The 12,133-nt window shown below is 61.8% G+C and overlaps 1 protein-coding gene across 2 annotated transcripts; it reads right to left on the bottom strand.

Moving 5' to 3' along the window:
* Nucleotides 1-108: 108 nt before the first annotated feature.
* On the bottom strand, nt 109-11,826 carry PTPRN (protein tyrosine phosphatase receptor type N). Of its 2 annotated transcripts, none has more exons than XM_053982810.1 (23): nt 11,672-11,826; nt 9,966-10,016; nt 9,661-9,774; nt 9,321-9,426; nt 9,004-9,202; nt 8,521-8,845; nt 8,192-8,308; nt 7,984-8,063; nt 7,622-7,908; nt 7,068-7,154; nt 6,832-6,911; nt 6,539-6,603; nt 4,011-4,223; nt 3,671-3,880; nt 3,435-3,582; nt 3,196-3,269; nt 2,819-2,896; nt 2,566-2,685; nt 2,287-2,453; nt 1,157-1,210; nt 975-1,039; nt 813-886; nt 109-711 (listed from the first exon to the last, which is right to left on the bottom strand). In XM_053982810.1, the coding sequence occupies exons 1-23, from the start codon at nt 11,775-11,777 to the stop codon at nt 640-642; spliced, it is 2,892 nt and encodes a 963-aa protein (XP_053838785.1). In that variant the 5' UTR covers nt 11,778-11,826; the 3' UTR covers nt 109-639. The 2 variants fall into 2 exon arrangements, with proteins under 2 accessions (XP_053838785.1, XP_053838786.1); XM_053982811.1 differs by having other exon boundaries at nt 8,521-8,680.
* Nucleotides 11,827-12,133: the final 307 nt, after the last annotated feature.

Here is a 12,133-nt window from a genome sequence, read left to right as displayed (position 1 = left end):
GTGAGCCGTACTTGTCTGGTAGTTGCAGAGTGCAGGGATAGAGATGGATGAACGTCACATTTCCTCCCTGTGCCATCCCAATACACACAGTCAGAGGCCAGGCCTGGCTGCAGCTGCACGAACGTGACACAAGAACTTTATTCACATCAAGATACAAAATTATAGTTCTCTAGAAATTTTTCTTCTGCTCGAGTGACTAGGCAGGGAGCACACAAAGAGGACCTGGAGTGGGGTTGGGCCAGGCCCCCCTGCACCCCATGCTCCCCCCCCAGCTGTGGAGGACCCCTGCCCCCACTTCTGCCCCCGACATGGGTACAGGAAGAGGGCTAACACAGAGCTGACAGGTTGGGGAGTCCCCCTGTCAGTTCCCAGCAGCACCACCTGGTGTTCCCCTCCACAGGGCTTAAGGGCCACAAGCCCTGTCCCCTCCGAGGTGACAGCAGGTGTGATGGGGTTCCTGCACACAGAGGGCCTGAGGTCAGTGTCCTTGGGGAGATGGGAAGGGGCGCCTGGGGGCAGGGGGAGCAGAGCCAGAAGCACAGACACCACTTTACAGGGAGAGCAGCCCCAGAGGCTGGTGAGGAGAGTGCGAAGCGCAGGGCAGGGAGCAGACAAGAGGGGAGGGAGGGCTCCTTGCCATCACTGCGGCAGTGCCTTCAGGATGGCGTTCACTTCCTCGGCCACAGCCGTCAGTGCAAACTCAAACTGGTCCTGCAGGAGCACAGCAGGAGACATGAGGGTCCCTGCCACCTCAGCCTCAGGGGGTTATGTGTGCTTTTGTGGAGGGAGAGGATCCCCATTTTGGGGCGTACCTTGGTCTGCACCATACCAGGCCGCTGATCTCTGATATGCTCCAGCGTAGCAGCTATGTCTATCTCCTTCACCCCTGGGGCAGAGGGAGAGAGGGGTGCTAGGAGGGGAGTTCATAGGCCAAGCTCATGGACAGGGCAGAAATGGTGCTTCTCTGCACCTACCTTTGGCCATTCGGTTCAGGACCATGTCAACAAGGATGTAGGTCCCAGTCCTGCCTGCACCATCACTGCAAAACACAGATGCTTGGTCCAGGGGAGCTGGTTCCAGTGGGGCTGGTCCTGGGCAGCAGGTCCCAGCCTTCAGTCACCTTCAAGCCCAAATACCCCTCCATCCCCTGCAGTACCTGCAGTGCACGATAATAGGGCAGGAGCGACCCCGGTAGCACTTGTTCACCTTCCTGCAAGGATAAGAGGGAACAGATCAGTGCCCCGCTGTGCCAGGGTCAAAGATGTGCTAGGCGTCCCTTGCTGTGCTCAGTGGGGCAGGGCAGCAGCACATCATGATGTGGCCCTGGGGGTCCCGCTCATGGCTCTTCCTGCCTCCACAATAGTGCTGGACATGGGATGGGGACCACGAGTGGAAAGTGGCCGGGGAGGGAAAGGAGCTCAGTTCCTCAGGAGCCCAGCCTGGGGAGGGGAGCAGTGGCAGGACCCCCAGGGAGCAGCTCTGGTCCAGTGGGGTGTGAAGCTGGGGGCCAGGCGCCGGTGGGGCTCCTGGCATGCTCCATGCAGCAGGCACGGCTGCCAACGATCACTTTTGTGACTATGCAACTGGAGCCAGATTACTAGCTGCAAATCACAAAAATGACGCCGGCAGCTGCGAGAAAGAGACAGAGACAGAGAGAGAGAGAGAGCGTGAGCGGGACTGAGAGAAGGGTGACATGCTCAGAACCACCCCCACTGCCCTAGGCTGGGTCCCTTGCCCCACACAACCCAGGGACAGTGAGCAGCCTGTGCCTGGCAAGAGCCCACCACCACCAGGGACCTAAAGACCTGGGCAGGCAAGTCTCCTGGGAGCAGTCCCAGTCCTGCAGCCCTTGCCCTGGGCTAGCTGGGGATCCACCACTGGCTACGGGGCATTGGGAGCAATGGGTCACTGCCAGTTTAAAGCTGGCTTTGGGGATTTCATCTTGCATCCGTGGCTGGGGAAAGTGCCAGTCAATGCTGCCCTCCATGTCAGCTCAGGGGAAGAGCACTTTTCCCACCCTCATTGTGAAGGCTGGAGAGCCCTGGCAATGTCAGATAGAGGTTTCTTGCCCACCAAACTCTGTTGAGCCTTATCCCAAGTTGGCCAAAACCTGTCTTTTCTGCTTCCTCCCATTCATGGCAGCTCCTAGTCCCTGCACCTGGTCCATGCCATGGCCCCAACCCCCATCATTGTGGCAGCGATGTCCTCACCTTGCCCATCAGTGGCCTACATTTGGGATCACCGCTGGCTCCCAAAGGGCTGGCACGGTGCCAGGTGGGCGCTCACCTGCGGAAGTCAAGGAGGGGCCGGGTGGTGGTGGGGATGCCCTCGGCCGGCCAGCTGAGGAAGTGGAACTGCGTCAGGGTGCGGGTCTCCTGCGACTGCACGTTTTTCAGGTAGAAGCTGCGCACCAGGAAATCCTCGCACCAGATGTGCTCTGACACCAGGTTCACCTGCCCAAGTGAGGCAGCCCATGGGCATCAGTGCCAGGCAAGTGCTGCACTGATGCTCAGGAGGACAGGGGCTGGAGGATGCTCCATGCCCCAGGCTACCTGCCACACTTGCCTCATAAATGTGGTAAAGAGAGGAGCCTTCATCTGGCCAGTAGCGGTCACACTGCTTGACACTGTCCTCGGCCAGGGGGCTCAGCATGACAATGACAGTGCAGCCATGTTCCCACACCATCTGTGGGCAAGGCAAGGGGGGTTTCACTGCTGGGGAACGGCCCATGTGGGAGGGCAGTAAAGCCCCTGCGACCCATTTTGTGGGCAGCACACAAAGGGACCCCAATGCGCTGGCACAGCTGCCTGACACTCACCTGCCAGAAGTCAGCAATAGTGTGGGACAGCGGCCCCTGGGTGGCAATGTACGCTGGCATCCGTGGGTCATGCTCAATCTGGAGCAGGAAAGGGGGTATCACACTTCATGCTCTTCGGCCAGGGGTTGGTGACACTTGAAGGAGTAGGGGGACACTCCAGGGGTGATAGGAGGGTTGGGAAGGGAGATTCAGGTGCCCCAGCCAGGATGAAAATGGAATTTAACAATTGTTTGAGCAATGGGGCAGACACAAAGCTCACATCTCTAGCCCTGAGGGATGTAATTTCAGTCCAGCTCTATCCCAGAATGAAAACCTCACTTAGGATGGGCACATCAAGGAGCAGGGTGGCAGGGCAGGAGCCCCCAGTGATCACTCACGATTGGACTGGCATTGATGAAGTCACTGCGGGATGGGTTGCTCTCGGTTTTCAGCTTGATCCGCACATGATCATCTGGGGGAACAGGCCAGGAGACTTAGTGAGTGGCTAGAGGAGCTGCAGGCACACTAATGCTGCAACCAGCCATGGCCTGGAGCGTCCCCATGCCCCACACCCTGCTCTAGCAGGACAGCTGGTCCCTGGGGCTGATCCCTGGGGCAGGGTGGCTGGGATGCTCACAGGGCACATAGTCGGGGTTGCGGTTCTTCTTCAGGTTGGCTTCACTCTGGGCAATGGAGCAGATGCTGGGCTCAGCTTGGTAGGCACAGAGTGCCTGCCACTCCTTGGCCAGCCGGTCCCGGTTGCGGAGGTGGTCCTCCATGTAGGCCTGGGGCAGAGGGGCGGGAGTCAGCCCAGCAGCAGAGGGGCAGATGCAGGGCTGGGAAGGGGGCTGGCACCCCTCCAGGCTGGCTCACCAGGATCATGTGTCCAGTGGAGATGTCCATGTTGGACTGGACAGGCTCCTCGCACCAGGAGGGCGTGCTGCTGTGGGAGCTGGGGCTGGGCTGTGGAGCGTCGCTGAACTGGGACGAGACACTGCTGACCCTTGAAGTCTCCACTGGTGCCGCCGGCGCGTCAGTGCGGCCAAAGAGAGACTTGGCAGCCATGTGCTGGCGGCACAGCTCCTGGGGAAGGTCAGCAAGAGCCCTGTCCCTTGGCCACCCTGCCGCCACAGGGCAGCTCCATGCACCCCGAGCGATGCTGACACGTGGCAGCGACGCATCCTGCGGGGTCCCACATCCCGCAGGGCCCTACCTGGTACTCGAAGGTGGTGTCAGCAGCACCCTCTGGCCCCAGGGCAGCCAGGCGCTCCTTCTCCCGCTGCTTGGCGTGGCGCCGGAGGCAGAAGGCTGCAGACACTGCGATGGCAATGACCGCCACGCAGGCCAGGGCGATGAAGGTCAGCAGCACCGAGTGAAAGCCATCCCCGAAGCGGGACGGGTGTGAGTAGGCAGCAGCCTCATTTCGCTGGGGACCAAGCCAAGTAAGGGTTAGTTAGCATGGGGCTGGGGAGGCAGATGTTCTGCTGCACATTTGGGGTTGCTGGGGGTTAAAACAGAACAAGGGCTCTTCCTTCCCCTTCTTGAGGGTGCTGATCCTCCCAGCACCCTCAGCTGGGGTAGAGCTGGTGTCACTGGGGTGAGGCAGAGTGCACCCACCTATGTGTCACATGGGGAACTGCTACAGTGGTGTCCCTGGAGCTGGAGGAGCTTGGCAAAGCCCAGGCAGCAGTGACTTCCTGCTTCCAGCACTCAGGGCCGCTGCCTGAGGCAAACCCAGCCTGGACTGCCCTTCTACAAGGCAGGCAGTAGAACTCTCTCTTAGAACTCTCGTTCCACAGTCTCCTTCTGCCCAGCTGGAGATCAGCAAGGGCTGAATTCAGCCCAGGGAGTTAATGGTGTAGGATAGGCAACTGCAGCACTGGGTGCGCCACTCCCGGGTGACTTTCCCAACTGAGGCTGGCTCTCCCCTGCTCCAGCCACTGCTCCACAGCAGAACATTGAGGGAGGCAGGGTGGGGAATATGCCAGCACTGCTGGTACCATCCCAGCTGTAGCAGCTAGGGAGCAAGTCCTCCCTGTTGCCCTCCTCATTTAGGACACAGAGCAGCCTCTGCCATCTTACAGGTTGTGTCTCTAGGGCTCCTTCCCTGTGATTGTGGGAGACACCCACTCCAGTCCATGCCAGTCCCATGCTGGAACAGGATGTTGCTTAGGCCTTGCTGGACAAGACCTTCCTGTCAATGCCATGACTGCCTAGAGTGGCAGTCCAGCTAGGGCAGCACAGGGATACTGGGGCATCACCAATTCAAACATCCTGTGCCCAATGAGCTGCCAGAGCCCTGCATTACCTCATTGCCACAGCCTCCCATTGGCTATGAGCCTGATGAGGTTACTGAGGGAACACTGCACCGTCATCAACTACATCATCATCATCATTGCCTGGGGATGTCCCCAGCCTAGGTGTCCCTGCTGCCACCTGCCCCACAGCACCTGACTGCCATCAGCGTCCAGCCAGTCCTGCAGCCAGGGCACCCACCAGGCCCAGCACCTCCCAGCTCCCCGGGGCACCCAAGCAGGAGCTGCCCTGCAGCCCCTGGAGGTGTCAGCAGAGCCGGGGGGGGACAGAAGGGATTTCTCTCCCAAGGCCTGCCCAGGCCCTGCCATCTCCCAGCCTCCCTACATCCCTCTTCCTCAAATCGTGCACCAGTCCCACCAAGTCCAGAGCCAGGAGGGAACGAAGGAAAAGCACAAGCTGATTAGAACTGGGAAGGTCAATGCAGAAGGGGGCTTGCAAAGCTGCCTCTGCTTCCTCTGAGCTCCATCTTGGTAATGTCTGACATCTATCCCAGTTCTTGCCACCTGCCTCATCAAAAGGCATTGCCATAGACAAACTCTGCATTTTGCTGATAGAGACAGGTTGCCTCAGTGGCCAGGCCACCCCTTCTTCATGGCCTCCTCCAAAGTTCCCCCTTCCTTCCTTCCTCCCTGCTCACTGCTCCACTACAGCCACATGACAAGAAATGAGAAATGGGGACACTGGGCTGGGGATGTGCTACACCATTTTTCCTCCTCAGGCTGCAAACACGGGAACTAGGCTTGGTCCCTAGCTCCAACCCCTGTTTCCTGCCCCAGGAGACTGTTCCTGTGGCTCCCCAGAAGAGCACGGGGAGGGGTAACCCCTCTCCAAACAGATGGTTCCTGTTCCATCCCTGCTTCCAGCTGCTTTGCCATTCTCTGGGGACACGATGACATTTTGCCTGCCTAGCTATGGTTTGTGGAGTTCTCTGGGAACATCCCAGTGCTCAGGTGCCCAGGCCACAGCTGAGATGGGTGTGCAGGCTGGAGGGAGGCAAGGATGAGGATGAGCCTTGAGGGACACAGCCTGCAGTCCCCTGGTCTTGGGGGGAAGAAAAGCCTCTGGGAATCCCTCTCAAGCCACCTTCAAACATTGTGGAGCTTTTGTTTTGAAAAGAACTGAGAGCCCTGGGCAGGCTCATGCTGCCAGGCAGCGGAGGGGGACGATGGACAGACAGGACTGGAGCAGTCTCCAGCAGGAGTCCTCCAACACAGGACTGGAGTCTACCTGCAACACAGCATCCCAAACACTGCCCAGTTTCCTCTACTATTCAGCTGCCCCACAGACCTACAGGGACAGCTCACTCACAAAGACCCTTGTACCCCAGGGCTGGGGGCTAATGGCTTGTACCCAGGGGCAGCACCCCCACTCCCCTATCCCTTCCCCCCCCCACCCCCAAGGGACAGAATCCTTGCTCACTCCTACCTCTCCCACTCCTGTTTGCACAATCTTCAGGCCCAGCTCGTGCTCCAGCTCTCCCTTCACTTGCTCTGTGGACAGGGAGGAGATGGTCAGAAGAATGCTTCCCCTCCACACAAGAGACCCCCCAGAAACGGCACCAAGGGATAGCTCTGACAGCTGCCCACTTCAGCTCCCCACCTCAGCCAAAGGTAAAGGGATGTACAGTAGGAGCCCTCTCTTCCTGGTCCCTGGGAAGGGGGACTCCACAACTGGGAGGGGAAGAGAGAAACAAGATCAGGGGGCACTGCCCAACTCACCAGTCTGGCTGGCCACATCTGCCAGTGAAAAGTTCTGGGGGTTCTGTCGGATGCGGAAGGTAAGTGCAGGACCCACAACGCTGCCGGGGAGAGGGGGGACACAGTGTGAGACCTGGAAATGCAGACCCCCTACCCACCCTCACCACAGCCCAGTCCCTCCTGTCCCCCTGCCTGGGAGTGCTGAGCATGGCCAGGGCTCAGGCAGCAGCAGCAGCCCATGGCAGCAGTACCCTCACCTGATGTTGATGAAGCTGGCAGTGGAGAGGTGGAGGTGCTTGGCTAGGAGCTCCAGCAGCTGCACACCAGCAGCCAGCCCCAGGGGCCTGTGGGGACAGTGTCAGGGTGAGGAGGGGGTAGCAGGGATGAGGGGACAGCCCTGTGCTCCCCATAGCTAGGGAACAGGGATAGGCAGGTTCAGGGAGTCCCAAGCACACAGCAAGGGCAGGTGCCAGGTTGGGCAGGAGGGAAGAGTGTGGCAATGTGTGGTGGTGGGGGTGAGCTGACCCCCTTTGCCCACGAGTGTGCACAGAGACATTTGTGCACACACACTCCCAGACTTCCATCCTTCAGCAGTGAGCTCTGGCCTTGGTGTGGGCTGGGAAAGGAAGGCTTTGGGGTAGAACAAGGACTGCGCGTAGAGAACGGATCAGTGGGAGTTGACCCCATAGAAACCCAACCCTACCAAAAACCCAACAGATTCAGTCAAGCATGTGAAGCTGTGACAGCTGTTGGTGGGGAGTTACAGACCCTTCACACATGCAGACCCCCTTGCATGACCCCCAGCTCTCACTTCTGGTCTGTGATGATGTAGCCATACTCGTCTAGTGGCCGCATGCCCTGTTGTGCCCCACTGTCCTTCATCTCTGTGTAGCTCTTCTTCTCCACCACAATGTGCTTTCCAGGGCTGAGTGCATCCCCACTGTGTCCCTGCTGTGGCTCAGCCCGGGGAGCTGGTGAGGATGCTGCCCTGCCCTTCGTTCCATCTCCTGGGGAGCTGCTGGCTGGGATTTTGGGGGGTGGCATTGTGGAAGAAGGGGGCACTGGCTCCTCTCCATGCTGCATGTCCCCCTCCATCACCTGAAGGGAGGAAAAGGGAGAAGCTGGAATCCCTGAGGAGAGCCTTGGGGAAATGTCTTCTCCCCCTCATCCCACCTGTGCCATGGCACCTCCTCCAGCATCACCCTGCTGCAAACCCACCCGTTTCACTGTGGGCACTTCAGGGCCAGCAACACCTGGAAAGGAGAGAGACAGAGGTCCTGCAGCACCCACCCCAAAAGGCAACACTCCCTACCCTGAAACAGGGCATCCTAGCACCTGCTGCTGCCAGTCCCTGCTTGTCCCATCCCTGCACCCAGCTCACCAGAGCTCTGGAGCAGTTGGAGGAGGGTGGATAGGCTGCTTATCTGCTGGGGACTCAGTTCTGGCAGCCCCAGGCCATAGCTGGCCAGGAGAGAAGCCAGTCTCTTCAGGGCAGCATCTGCAAGAGGATGTAGCATCAGGTTGGATGCTCTGCATCTGCAGGGAGACCAGGGGCCAGGGATGAAGCAGATGGAGCAGGGGGGGGGTTGCGGGTATATTCTGCCCGTGGGCATAAACCCAAAGAGGAGGGAAAGCATGAGCCACGAGGAACTCATGGCTGTGGGCACAGGATAGGGACAAGGGCTGGTGCCTGACTGGAGAACAAGGTACCCGTCTGTGCAGAGGGTGGCTGGGCAGCCAGGGGTGCTTGCTGCTCCCTCTCCTCTATGTTTCTGTAGTCATTGGGGAGCCGCAAGCTGTGCTGAAGCCTGGTGCTGGCAGGGTCCGGGCGGCCAGCTCTCTCTCTGGGCAGGGAAAGCATGCCCAAGTCCTGGAAAAGATGCCCCCCATCCACTCCTGGCTGCCCGCCATAGGAGGGCACAGGGCCAGCCCCAAGAAGGGTCTGGGCAGGGACCCGGCCCAGCAGCGAGGAGGTCTCAGAGCTCTGCCTGGCTGAGCTGCTGGGATGCTGGTGAGCACCATCCTGATAGCCGAACTGCAACCAAAACACATGTCAAACCCCACAGGTCCCCTGTCACCCCATGGTGGAGGCAGGGTGTACCCCAGCATCAGCAGAAAAGTGCTGGGAGTGCAGCAGCTCCCTGCCAATCTCTACTTTTCTGCCCAGGAAAAGGTGCTCACTCCCCAGCTTACCTTGTGGTAGGAGTAGGGATTGAGCAGAGCCTCCTCGTAGCCCAGCTGGGGTGGGGAGGGCAGCAGGACATGCTCCAGGTACCGCTGCATCAGAGGGGAAAGCAGCAGTGGTGGGGGCTGCTCCAAATGCTGAGCTGCTGGCAGGCCAGGGTCTGGGGCTAGTGGGGCTCGCCGGGGCTCGCTGCGGTGAGGCAGGAACCTTGAAGGCAAACAGCGCTGGGGTAACTCACCTGGGTAAAGGGGGAGGTCCCTCCCCTAATCCCATTTGGGGGAGAAAGCCCTCACTGCTCCATTGAGCTCTGCTGGCGCTGTCCTACCTGTCCCTGGCCACCGGCTCCAGCGAGGGCGGCAGGCGGAGGCGGGGTATGCGCTCCATCTCCTGAGAGATCACATACTGGGTGATGCCATCCTGCCACGAGAGCCCTGCCATGGGAGGAGGCTGTGAGACATGAAGGCAGCCCGGGAACCATGGTCTGAGTGCATGGGATGCCGTCCTGATATTCTGACCCTGTGTCCCATGGCCTGGGTTTGACCCCACTCCTCCTCAGCCCACCCTGGGCCAGCAGGACTGCAGACAGTTCTAGAGCCACTAGGCAATTCTACCTGACATCCCTCCCTGCAGGGTCGCAGTGACTTCCCCCATGCTCCCCTGCTCACCTTGTGCCATGAGATGCCGCAAGACATCCTGCAGACGCTGGAGCACAGGAGATGTGACCTGAAAGTATGGTCTGTCCTGCACGGAGCCCACCTGGCATTGCCCAAACAGCCCATCTGCAAGAGAAGGAAGAGAGCGGGACTGGATGAACAAACACCCCAATGTGAGGATCTCCAGGCACAGCCCCACCTTTCTCCTGCCATGCCTCCTTGCACTGCACCCTAGATTCCCCTGCAAGGCATCCCTGTACCCTTCATATACACTTGGGAAGGGAGAGGAGATCCTTGCACCCCTGCTAGCCACTTACCCTGCACACACACCTCCTGTGGGGAGCACAGCCTTCGGTCAAACAGGCAGCCTGGGACAGACAGACAGACAGGCCAGTCAGCACAGCATTCAAGGGGAACTCCAATGGGATCTGCTCATCACCAGCTGCCTGAGGGATCCCTATGCTCGAGAAAGGCAGCACAGGGATGCAATGTGGTGATGGTGGGAGGGGACACAGCTTTGTAGCCCATAGCAGAGGCTCGGTGCCAGTCTTTTCTGCCCCTTAGGGACAAGATGGGGGCTGTATAGAAAGAATGCCCTTGGCTCTGGAGAGTGGGGTAGGCCTGGAGTTTTTTGGGGTGCTGGCCGTTGGGAAGGTAAGACTGAGGCAGCAGAGACCTACAAAACCACATCTGCTGCCCTCCTACATGTGGCACTACGAGGAAGGGATGCAACCCAGTGACACCAGAATCCACTCTCCCTGCGAGGCGGACCCCAAAGCATGCATGTAGTGGTGTTGGGGGTGTGGGGTGTGTACCTCTTCCAACCCCTTCGGTGGGCAGCACTTGGGCAGGGGGCGGCTTCCCCCTTCCTCTCCCCCCCCCCCGTTTCGGTCCAAGACCGTCAGCAGCGAGACGGCAGCAGGCGATGACTCAGCCCCGGATGGCAAGGAAGGAACGAGAAAACAACCGGGGGGAGGGGAGGGAGGGGCCCATCAAGCACGCCGCGGGGGAAGGGGGCTAGTGGGGATGAGGGTCCTCGAAACCCCGGCACCCTCGGGCCAGCGTCCCCTGGGGCGGAGGCCCCGCAGGTGCGGGGCACAGGACCCCACTGCCAGGGGAGACCCCAGGGACGGCGGCAGCGGGGGGCCGGGCCGGGACGGCAGGGCCGGCGCTGTCCGCGGTGCTGAAACGGCGCAGCGTTCTCCCGCCGAGACGCCGCGCTCCGCCGGGAGGGGCGGTGGCCCCAGCTCAGGGAGGCTCCCTCGGTCAGGACGGTGCTCGGCCGCGGCCGTCCCGGTATCATTCCCTGCTTGCTCCCGGGGGCAGCGGGCCCCCGCGGTGCAGCCGGATCCATCCCGGCACTCCCGGGCCGCTGGAGGACGAGGGGCGCAGCAGCCTCAGGCGCTCGGTAGTGAGTCAGCGGAGCCGGAGCCGTGCCGTGCCGGTGGGCTGCAGCCCCGCTATCGACAGCGACACTCGGGTCCCCCGAGAGCACCAAGCACGGACCACACGGACCGACCTGGAGAAGAGCGGGTGCACCGGCCCGGGCGGGCCGCACTTACAGGGGGAGGGCGGCTAAAGGGCGGCATGGTCTCGAAGGAAGCCACGCTTAGGGCCGCTGGCCCGGGCGGGCTCCCCATCCCTGCGGCAGCCCCAGGCACCGGCTTTGCCCCGGGCATGAGCAATCACCGTTCTGCTACCGTCCCGTAGCTGCTGGCTCTCGGGCCCGGCGGGGCGGCACCTCTACATCCGGCGGAGTGCCCCGCGTTTAGCACACCCACCGGCCAGGCAGCCCCGGGAGAGGGGCGCCGCCGGTGCCAATGGCGCACCCGCGGTGCCGGTCCCGGGCCGCCCTGTCCCGCTATCCGCCAGGGGCCGGACTCGCCGCTGCACGCCGTGACAGCAACCTACAGCGGCGGCGACCGCACCGGCCGCGGAGTCCCGTGCCCCGCCACTCCCCGGGAATCTCCTTCCGGCCCTCGCGCAGGCCGGGGCAAAGCCCTGCCCGGGGTCGCGGTCTCACCGTGTGCGGCGGTGGCGGCGGCGGCGGCGGCGGCACCGTCACGCAGCTGCCCGCGGCCGGCCAGGAGGAGGAGGCAGAGGAGCGCCCGGAGGAGCCGCCGCCCCATGCTCCGCTCACGGCCGCACCATGGCGCACCCGCCGGCCGCGCCCCCGCCGCCGCCGCCAACCCGCGCCCCGCCGCGCCGCGCGCCCCGCCCGCCGCCACCGCCCCGCCAATGGCGCGCTGCGCGCTGCCGCGGCGCCGCGCCCCTCCGCGCCGCGGCCAATCAGAGACCCGCGCGGCTGCCCTCAGCGCCGCACTCACGCCCCCCGCTGTCCAGCGGGGCCAATCACGCCTCGCTCCGGGGAGACGCGACCGAGCGCCCCGCCAATCGCAGCGTCCCGGGGGCGAGTCACGCCCCCACGGGGGTGTGCCACAGCGCCAGCAGCGCCCCCGCCAATCAGCGCCCGCCCCTTCCCAGC

The sequence above is a fragment of the Vidua macroura genome, chromosome 7, assembly GCF_024509145.1.
Source record: "Vidua macroura isolate BioBank_ID:100142 chromosome 7, ASM2450914v1, whole genome shotgun sequence".
Lineage (NCBI taxonomy): Eukaryota > Metazoa > Chordata > Aves > Passeriformes > Viduidae > Vidua > Vidua macroura.
The sequence above is the reverse complement of the archived record's forward strand: the minus strand, read 5'-3'. Positions and strand labels throughout refer to the sequence as shown.